General features: G+C 20.9%; 1 protein-coding gene and 1 long non-coding RNA gene across 2 annotated transcripts in view; both read left to right on the top strand.

The window, feature by feature from the left end:
* The window catches only part of LOC122498610, a 117,213-nt gene that overhangs the window by 12,420 nt on the left and 93,617 nt on the right, over positions 1 to 11,176 (top strand). The gene's annotated exons all lie outside the window — the stretch shown is intronic.
* Positions 219 to 8,467, top strand: LOC122498606 (myotubularin-related protein 10-B). Its single transcript, XM_043606414.1, has 10 exons — positions 219 to 753; positions 1,025 to 1,219; positions 1,372 to 1,530; positions 3,482 to 3,606; positions 3,862 to 4,017; positions 4,164 to 4,468; positions 4,668 to 4,814; positions 4,899 to 5,071; positions 5,172 to 5,342; positions 7,729 to 8,467. The coding sequence occupies exons 1-10, from the start codon at positions 691 to 693 to the stop codon at positions 8,200 to 8,202; spliced, it is 1,968 nt and encodes a 655-aa protein (XP_043462349.1). The 5' UTR covers positions 219 to 690; the 3' UTR covers positions 8,203 to 8,467.

Here is an 11,176-nt window from a genome sequence, read left to right as displayed (position 1 = left end):
ATATAAATCGATGAAAAAATCGATTTTTTTTTCTCTTTTAAATTTTTAAATTACCAAATAATAATTAATAACTAATATTAATTACTATCATTACTATTACTTTCCAAAATGAAAGAGACTGAACGTTTTAATAATTTTCTTTTATTGCTAATTTTTTTTTCTACGATTTTCAAATTTCCCGCTTCTGTGAGTATCGAAGTATATCGAAAGTGACAGAAATTAAAGGGAAAAATGTCGCAGACTTCACGTGTTTAGTTTTTTCCCATCAAGTGACAAAAACAATTATAACTAATAACTAATAAGTAAAGTATTTCTTAATTTAGTAATTAGTATTAATGGATTTGATTTTTGACTAATTTTCAAATAATCCTGTGAATTTTTCTGATTGTTATAAGTGAATGAAGATTATATTAGTCATTTTTTAGTCGCGCTCATTAAAAATGCGACTAAAATGAAGGTTTTTAATTTAATTAACAGTGTTATTATAATTTTGCAATCGTCATGATAGTGCATTAGTGTTTATCGTTGAATTTTATATTAGTAAATTATTTTATCTCCTGAAAATCGATGTAGTCGTAAAAAGGTTATCAAAGGGAAAATTCTATAATTATAATTATAGTTGAAAAAAAAGTTGTTATATATTTTTGTAAATTACAAAGACTGATAGGAATTTAAAAGAGTTTTCCAATCATGGAGAATAAAAGTTCACACAATTTCATAAGTTATGTAGGTTTAGAGGAACATGAAATGGAGGTAAGTTGTGAATTAATATTATTGTTTTTCATTTGTTTTATATTGTTAATAACGTTCATAATTTTCCATGTAAACAGAGAAACATAACCTCACTTTTTTCGTTATTTTTCTAAAATGTTTATATTTAAAGTCAATGTGTATTTTCTAATGAATTCAAATAAGAAAATTCGTCAAGAATTTTCTACTTTGTGTTTTTATTATTTTTCGGAAAATAATTCCCCAGGAATTGTCTACTAATTTTGAAATTTAAAAGATATTTTTCTCCCCTCAGAATCTTGGATCGAGTCGACGAAATTCATTGAACGAGAATAATATAAAATTACTACCTGGAGAATCAATTGCTGCGAGTGCAAAAAATGTGTTAATGTTTTCACCAGTTGGCGATTTTAAAAAAGGCATTTCCGGAGTTCTTGTTGTTACTAATTTTAAATTAACGTTTCTCACTACTGAACATGCGAACGGAGAAGTAATTAATATTCTTATTTAATTTTTTACTTGAATATTAATTTTAATTTTAATTTTAAACCTATTTTTCGTTAATTTTGAACTTATTTCTTGTTAATTTTATTTTTCTGTATATATTCATTTTAAAATTAATTATTTTACTTTTGAATTCAGGATTCTGTGTATCAACAAAATAATCTTTATGGATTTATGGATACTTGCTTGTCAAATATAGACGCTATTTATTTAATAATGGGTGATAAAAAGAGAAGACTCATTCCAAGGAACATTGTCTCTTCGAAAATAAAAGGAAAAATATTTATTGTTTGCAAGGTAATGAGAAATTTTTGATTAATTAATTTTATCTATTTTATCTTTATTAACGAACAGTTTCCATTGTCAACTGTTTAAATTTTTTTATATATTTACAGAATTCAATTATCTTAATAAATATTAAAATTCTTTCCCTAAATTCAATTATTTTCAAAATTTTTTTAAAAATTCTTGTCAACATTTCAATTAACTTTTTAATAGCAAAATTCTTTGCTGAAATTCAATTATAATCAGGAATTTTTATAAAATTCATTTGTAAAATTCAATTTTTTTCATAAATAACAATATTCATAAAAAGAATTCAATTATTTTCAAAATAAATAAAATTATTAGTAAAAATTCAATTATTTTCAAAAAATGTAAAAAAAAAATTGTCAACATTTCAATTATTTTTATCAAGAAAAAGCAAAATTCAATTATTTTTAAGAATTTTAATAAAATGCAATGCCGAAATTCAATTATATTTAGGGATTATTATAAAATTTATAGTAAAAATTAATTATTTTCATAAACAACAGTATCCATCACAAGAATTGAATTACTTTTAAAATTAATAAAATTCTTCGCAGAAATTAAATTATTTCCAAAAATTCTAAAAAAAATTGTTAACATTTCAATTATCTTTGTAAATGAAGAGCAAAATTCAATTATTTTCAAGAATTTTAATAAAATTAATTGCAAAATTTAATTATTTTCAAGAATTTTAATGAAGTTAATTGCAAAATTCAATTATTTTAATAAATAATAGTATTCATCACAAGAATTCAATTATTTCAAAAATTTGAATAAAATTCATGGCAAAATTTCAATTATTTTTTTAAAAAAATGAAAATTTCACAGGAATTCAATTATTTAAAATAGAATTTGCATAAATTATTTTTCTAAAAAATCAAATGTTTTAAAATTTGGCATGAAATTTTTCTCAGTAATTCAATTATTTTGACAAAGTTCTACACGAATATTCATTTATTCTATAAAATAATGTAAATTTCACAGAAATTCAATTATTAAAAAAAGAATTTGCATAAATTTTTTCGAAAGAAAGCAATTGTTTGAAACTTTTTATAAAATTCTTCGCAATAATTCAATTATTTTCATTAATTTTAAAATTCATTGCGGAATTTCAATTATTTTTAATACAATTTCAATCGAATTCCTCGAGAAATGTAATTATTCTTAAAAATTTTATTAAAAATCGTCAAAAGAATTCAAGTATTTTAAAATTTGTTGATAAAATTCTTTATGAGAATTGAATTTTAAATAACTTTTAATTATTCAATAAATTATTTATGTTTGTATTTAAATAATTGAATTCTCGTAGAATATTTAAATAAAAATTGATTTAAAAAATAATTTCAGTTAAAGTTTTAGATAATAATTGAATTTCGGAAAAGTTACTAATAATTGCAATTTTTAGAAATAATTGAATTTTGTATAGGTTTCCAATTAAAATCTTTATAAATCTGAATTTTTCATACTTTTAATTAAAAATTCTATGGAACTAATTTTTTTCAAAAAGCTTAATCGAAATTTTTAAAAATTATTTCAAGTTTTTATTTTCTGAATTATATTTAATTGAAGAATTTCCGAATAATCGAAATTTTTTTGGTAAAATTGAATTGTAAACAATTTAAAAATTCCCAAAAAGAACTTTTTCAAAAAATATTGAAAATAATTGATTTGAAGAAGACTTTTAGTTAAAAATTATAGAAAATAATAATTGAATTGAAATGATGAAAATAATTTTGAAGAAGTTACAATAAATATTCTTATAATAATTTAAATAATTATTATAATAATTTAATAACTATTCTTATAAATAATCTACGAAATTTTTACAAAATGTTACAAAAGAAAATATTTTACAGTAAAAATAATATTATCCTTATAATAGAGAATTAATTATAATATATTATATTTAATAATTTCAGTTGATATATTTTAATTACAGAATTTCAGAACTTGGTCGTTTTCGTTTAAATTCTCATCTCCAGATCATGGTCAGAAAGTTGTAAACGCTCTTTTACATCACGCATTCCCAAGCAGACATCAATTGTTATTTGCTTATGATTACAAGTATGTAAAAAAGGAAAAAAAGACACTTGATAAGAATCCAAAAATTTAATATTTCAATTTAATGCTAAATTAAACAAGTTTTAAGAAATAATTTTATTTTAGACACTTTTTGTAAATTTTAATGAAACACTCGAATTTATCTGAATTTTTTTATAACAAAATTATAATTATTGTCAATTTTAAATTAATTTTTTAATTTTACTTCTATAAATTAACGAAACAATGAATTATAAGTAATATTAAAAATTTTTTTAGGGAAAAGTATTACTGCAGTGTTGACAAAGGTGTTTGTTTCTTTCGAGAAAAATCCGATTGGGAAAATGAATTGGAACGTGTACTGCATAAAAGTAGTAATTTAAAGAGAGGTTGGAGATTATCCACGGCCAACGAACAGTTTCAATTGTCATCTAGGTATGAAAAATTAATTTAAAAAAATTATTTGCAATCTAATTATTATTTCTTCTTTTTCTATTTTATACGTTTGAAACATTTTTTTTTGTACGTTTGCAATTTTTGTTTTAGAAAATAATAATTCTTTTTTTCCTTCTTTTTTTTAGTTTACCAGAATATATAATTGTACCTTCGTCCGTAACTGATAGTCAACTAATAAATGCAGCTCATCATTTTCAAGATAACCGTCCACCCGTCTGGTCATGGTCAAATGACCGGGGCGCTGCTTTAGTGAAAATGGCCGAATTATCGCCAACAATCACTGAACGAACGCAGGAAAATATAATGCTTGAAAATATACGAAAAAGCCATCCACGAACAATACAACCAATTGTCATTGAACTTAACAAGGAAGTTAATGTTAAATTTATTGCAAATAGTTTTTTGAAATTCGTCGCCTTGTGTTCGCCAGGTAAACAAATTGAAATTAATTTTGTATCTTATATTAATTTTTTTAATTATTTTTTTATTTAATTGTGATTATAATATTTATAGCATGACAACCCTGATCTTATAGTTTAATTAAAATTAATTAGATAGTGAAAATCTAAAACTAGATATAGTTTATATTTTATAACAGGGTTAATAATGATTTTAATTTTTCGATTTAGAAAACATTAGGCAGTTTTGGATTCAGGACAATAATTTTTATTCGCTTCTGGAAACCACAAAGTGGCTTAAGTACGTGTCGTACTGTTTACAAAAGGCTGTTGAAACTAGTATTCATTTAAACGAAGGAGAATCGGTTATTTTACAAGGTAAATGAGAATATAAACTATATACTTTGAATAATAATATTTAGAGTAATAATTATAATAATATTAATAAAAAAAATTTCGCAGAGGCTAGTGGTCGAGATGTGTGCTGTATTGTTTCGTGCTTAGCGCAATTATTATTAGATCCATTCTTCAGAACAATAAATGGTTTTCAGTCCCTTGTGCAGAAAGAATGGATTGCAGCTGGACATCCATTTTGCGATAGATTGGGTTACATAATTAATGAAGATTCTGAAAAGGTAAAATTAATAAAATAAAAAAATAATTCATCAGGAAAAGGTAGAAACTAATAAAACTTAAAATTAAAGAAAAAAAAATAATAATTTCTTTCACTTTCAGTCGCCCTTATTTCTTCTATTTTTGGACTGCGTTTGGCAATTGTGTCAACAATTTCCCACTGAATTCGAATTCACGGAAACTTATTTAACAACACTCTGGGACACCGTACACGTTTCGATTTTCGACACTTTCATATTCAATTGCGAAAGAGATCGAATTCGTGCAGCTCAAGTATTTAAAAACCCATTCTTTTTGATTTCAATTATTTTATTAACAAAAGAAAAATTTAAGAATTCATTTGCAAAACAATTATTTTATTACAGGGTTGCCACTGTTTTATAGAATTCAAATTACTCTGAAATTATAGTTGAATTTTTTAATCTATATTTAATTATCAATTAAAAATAATGGATTTATAGAAGAATTTTAGTTAAAAACACTAAAAAAAAATTGAATTTTGAAAAAGTTACAAATGATTGCAGAAATTCAATTATTATTTTAAAAAGTAATAAAATTCTTGGCAAAAATTCAATTATATTCAAAATTTTTTTTAAATTCTCGTCAAAATTTCAATTATCTTTATAAATAATAAAATTCTACTTCGAAATTCAATTATTTTCAACATTTTTAATAAAATTCTCCAATTATTTTGAAAAATGTTCCAGAATTGATTTTTAATATCTACTATTTTAATAAACTTTTCCAAAAGAATTCGATTATTTAAAAAAAATTTTAATAACATTTCAACGCAAACATTTAATTATTTTCATAATTATAATAAAAATTTCTCAGGAATTCAATTATTTACAAATTTTTTTATAAATTTCTTCTCAATCATTCAATTATTTTTATAAATAAAAAAATTTTTTACAGGGATTCAATTATTTTCATAAATAATAAAATTATTATTAGAAATTCAATTATTTTCATAAAATAACAAAACTCAACGCAGAATTTCAATTATTTTTAACCTACAATTTTAATCGAATTTCTCGAAATTATGTAAAATTTTAAGCAATATAAAATTCTTTGCAAGAATTCAATAAAAAAAATTTTCATGGAATTCAATTAAAATTGTATTAAAAATAATTTACTTCTTATACAGAATTGTATTGAAATTCTTAAGAATAATTTAATTCTCTCGAAAAAATTTAATAAACATTTTAATAATAATTGAATCTTAACGAAGAATTTTTTTAAAATTGTATAAAAAATAGTTGAATTCCAACAAAAAAGTTTTATCAAAACTTTTTTTTGAAAATATTTGAATTTCTGCGAAAATTTTCATATTTATGAAAGCATTTGAATTCTTGCGAAGAATTTTATTAAGATTTTTAAGAATAATTGAATTTCTGCAAAAATGTCTATTATTTAACGAAAGTATTGAAATAATTGCGAACATTTTTTATTAAAATTTCTAAAAGTAATTAAAGATCTGCAAAGAATTTTGTTATAGTTTCAATTTATGCCAAGAATGTTATTAAAATTTTTGAGAATTATTAAATTTCTGAGAATTTTTTACAGGAATTATTTATTTATTTTTAAATATTTTAATAAAATTCGCTAGCAATGATTTATTTTCATAAATAATAAAACTCATAGCAGGATTTCAATTTTTTTAATACAATTATTTTCAAATATTTTAATAGAACTCTTGGCGAAATTTCAATTATTTTCAAAAATTTGTCTCAATTCAATGATTTTCAATATCTAGTATTTTAATAAAATTTTCCAAAAGAATTCAATTATTTAAAACAAATTTTAATAAAATTTCTCGCAAACAATTTAATTATTTTCATAAAAAATAAAATTCTAAGCAAGAATTCAATTATTTTCATAAATATTAAAACTCATCGCAGAATTTCAATTATTTTTAATACAATTTTAATCGAATTCCTTGAAAAATGTAATTAATCATAAAAATTTTATTGAATAATAATTTTGAAAAGGTTTTGAAATTAAAATTTTTGAAAATCTGAATTTATCATTCTTTTAACTAAAAATTAGAATCTTGTAAAGATTTTTATTATTTATGAAAATAATTAAATGTTTGCGTTGAAATGTTATTAAAATTTTTTTTAAATAATTGAATTCTTTTGAGAAATTTTTTTAAAATAGTAGATTTTGAAAATATTTGAATTATTATAAAATTTTCCCTAGGAATTTAATTGTTTGAAAAAAATGTTAATAACAATCGTTGCAAGGATTTTATTATTTAAATTTCTTCTCTGGATTTTAATTATTTTTAATACAATTGTTCAATTTAAAATGAATTTCTCGAAAAATGCAATTATTCTTAATAATTTTATTAAATTCTTCGAAACAATTCAATTACTTTAATAAATTTTGATAAAATTCAATTTTTAAAAAGTAATCATTTATTCAATAAATAATTTATTTTTGTATAATTAAATAATTTAATTCTTGTAGAACTTTCTAACATGAATGGATTTAGAAATTAAATTGAAATAAAATTTGAGGTAATAATTTAAATTAATTTTTTGTGGCAACCATGTATTAATTTTATTAGCGAAAAAATAATTGAAAGATTATTTACTAGAAAAAATGCTAAAAGCATTGATTTGTTTTTTAATGAAATTTTCTTCTTTATTTTCAGGATCGAAATTTCCCTCTTGTTTTACGAAGTGTTTGGGATTGGCGGGAACAATTCAGCGAGCAGGATATTCTTCTCTTTTCTAATCCACTATTTAAAAATGATGGAACAAGAGAAAACGATGAGAGATCGCATATTAAACCACAGTTTAGTATTTCGAATTTAGAATTATGGTCGCAATGTTATTTCCGATGGATTCCACCATTAGAAATACATAATGGTGGTAAAAATCATGTTGAATTACACGCGCGTTTAGTTCAAAATGATATTGTCCAATTGAAAATTAATGCCAATGGAAATTGTGAATCTCCCGTTGAAAAAATAACGTCCTACATTGTGCATATGAATATCGACAGCTTTTATCCGTTTAGCAATAGAAATTCTGGGAACACCGTGAGTACACCAATTATGAATAATTCGTTACTTATGAATGAAAATTTATTAGACACCCAAAGTCTCATGACGGCGTCCGATTGAAGTTTTCTTTTTTTTTACTCCTACGAAAAGTAATTAATAAAAATACATTTTTTTTTATTATTGAGATACGTCGGGCGTCGATTATATTCTCTGAATTTGTAGAATTTTTTTTTCTTTTCATAGACAATTTTAAGTAATAACCAAATAACAATTTACTGCGTCTGCATTTTAACAAAATGGTAAATAATTAGTAAATATTTATTTACCAATTTCTTTTTAACTCTACTTGAATTAAAATAAAAGTAAAGTCTCTATTTTGTTAAAAAAAAGAATATTTCGCAATATTAAAAAAAGTAAGTTTCAAATATTAATACTTAAAATTTTTCTAAATTCTAAAAAGTAATTTAAAAATCATGATTGATTTAAATGTTTTCTTATTTTATAAGTAAAAAAAAAAATTGTTTCAAGGGAAAGTGTGCAAAGTGATTTTGCATTTTTTTTTCTCTTTCAATAATTATGAAGTTAGAAATTTTTGAAAATTATCCTAATATCTAGTTGTTGAAAAAGGGTTAAATATTAAATAAGTGCTTAGATAACTTTTTTTTAAAAAATACTTTTAGTGAAATAGATTATATTTTCTTCCAAATGAGAAAAAATAAATAATTTTCTTTATGCACAATGTTTTTGGAAAATTTACGATTTACTGCAATAATAATATTGAACGTACTCAACGAATTTTTCGAAAAAGAAAAAAAACAACGCCTGATTATAGTTTGTAATTTATTTTTTATTTATTTGAAACGAGAGCTTATTGAGTAGTGATATATCGTTCGTATCATGTTGACATTTCAGATAATAATTTTATGTAAACTATTTTTTTAATGACAATAAAAATCCTGATATTCAAATTTTATTGTCTTTAATTGGGTGATTAAAATTAATAATTAAATATTATTAATTTCATAGTTAAGTTCATGATAATTTATATAATTTTTCCCAGCTTGAAAAAATTGATTTTTTCCGGCTATTTTGTTTTACAGTAAAATAAAATAGGATCACTTTTTTCACTATAGAGAAAGAAATTATTTATTAATTTTTTTCAATATTAAAATTTAATATTAAATAAATAGATTCACTATAAATTAAATTTTTTTTAATATTTAATTTAAATATAAATTATATATTATGATCAATTGGCTGTATTCAAAAATCTTGATCAAAATTAATTGTGTATTTATCGATAGAAATAATTCTGATCGATCACCGATGATATGGTACAAGTGATAATTACTTGTTATTGTAATTGCTACGAGTTAAGCAAACTCGAAGTGCGTGTGACGAGCACGTACTTGGAATGGTATCTCTCGTAGTATAACAATTGACTGGGTAAATTTTCCTTGAAACATATTTGAAAATTAATCGGAAGGTATTTCACTGTCTCGAAATTTAGCAATTTCACTTGTAGATAAATAATAAATATTTATCGGGTGATAATCGTTAAAATTCGACTGTCGATAACCGTTCAAACCTTAATTTAATTTTCCACTTTACTTATTTGTAAATTTCCTTGTGTTGAAGACCCGTTGATATATGTGAAAGGACAAAGGTGATAATGAAAAAAAAAAAATGAAAACAAGTTGAAATAAATGTTTTCAATTTTTTTGTTTTTACAAATTCAAAATTAAAAATTTTCAAAAACAAATTTGGTATAGCTAAAATTTTTTTTTTTCAAAATTCGGCCTTTATTTTTTGGACATAAAATATAAATAATGAAAATTGATCCCCAGCAGAGTTAGACCCACATTTTTTCATAGTTTTAATTAATTTTTCAATAAATATATATATTATCCTTAGAATTGAATTATTTTTCAAAATTTTTGATAAAATTCTTTATTAGGATTCAATTATTTTCAGAAATAATAAAATTCTTCAAAAGAAATCAATTACAGTAATAAAATTCTAATAAACAATATTCAATTATTCTCATGAAATTTTGATAGAATTCTTCGTAGGAATTCAATTATTTTTAATACAATTTTATTAAATTTTCTCTAACAAATTAAATTATTTAAATAATTTTGTTAAAAATGTTTAAAAGATTTCAATTATTTTTCAAAAGTTTTTATAAAATTCTTTATTAGAATTCAATTATTTTCAAAAATAATCAATTTCTTTACAAGAAATTAATTATTTTCAGAAATAATTAAATACTTTATACGAATTCAATTATTTTCAGAAATAATTAAATACTTTATACGAATTCAATTAGTTTCAGAAATAATAAAATTCTTTAAAAGAATTTTTTTTTTTAGGAATAATAGAATTGTTCTAAAGAATTCAATTATTTTTAGAAATTGTAAAAACAAATTCTGATAAACAATATTCAATTATTCTCATAAATTTTGATAGAATTCTTCATAGGAATTCAATTATTTTTAATACAATTTTATTAAATTTTCTCGAATAAATTAAATTATTTAAATAATTTTTTAAAAATTGTTTTAAAGTATTCAATTATTTTTCAAAAGTTTTGATAACATTCTTCAATAGAATTCAATTATTTCCAATAATAATTAAATTTTTTTCAAGAAATCAATTATTTTCAGATATAATTAAACTCTGTATACGAATTCAATTGTTTTCAGAATTAAATAAATTCTTTAAAAGAATTCAATTATTTTAAGGAATAATAAAATTCTTCTAAAGAATTCAATTATTTTTAGAAATTGTAATAAAATTCTGATGAACAATATTCAATTATTTTTATAAATTTTTTATTGAATTCTTCGTAGAAATTAAAATTTTTTTTTTTTAAATTGTTTAAAAGAATTCAATTATTTTTCAAAAGTTTTGATAAAATTCTTCGTAGGAATTCAAATTTTTTTGTATACAATTTTATTAAATTTTCTCGAATAAATTAAATTATTTAAATAATTTTTGAAAAAATGTTTAAAAGAATTTAATTATTTTTGAAAAAAATAATCAAATTTTTGATAAAATTTAAAATTTAAAATTTTAATTTAAAATTTTTAAG

Source organism: Leptopilina heterotoma, unplaced genomic scaffold (genome assembly GCF_015476425.1).
Source record: "Leptopilina heterotoma isolate Lh14 unplaced genomic scaffold, ASM1547642v1 Lhet_152, whole genome shotgun sequence".
Taxonomy (NCBI): domain Eukaryota; kingdom Metazoa; phylum Arthropoda; class Insecta; order Hymenoptera; family Figitidae; genus Leptopilina; species Leptopilina heterotoma.
The sequence above is the reverse complement of the archived record's forward strand: the minus strand, read 5'-3'. Positions and strand labels throughout refer to the sequence as shown.

Bases quoted from the DNA above. Each gene is read 5' to 3' on its own strand.
- LOC122498606 (XM_043606414.1), top strand. From the start codon at position 691: ATGGAGAATAAAAGTTCACACAATTTCATAAGTTATGTAGGTTTAGAG. The intron at 3,607-3,861 runs GTATGTAAAAAA...AAATTTTTTTAG, and splicing joins TTATTTGCTTATGATTACAA to GGAAAAGTATTACTGCAGTG. The intron at 4,815-4,898 runs GTAAATGAGAAT...AAAATTTCGCAG, and splicing joins AGAATCGGTTATTTTACAAG to AGGCTAGTGGTCGAGATGTG.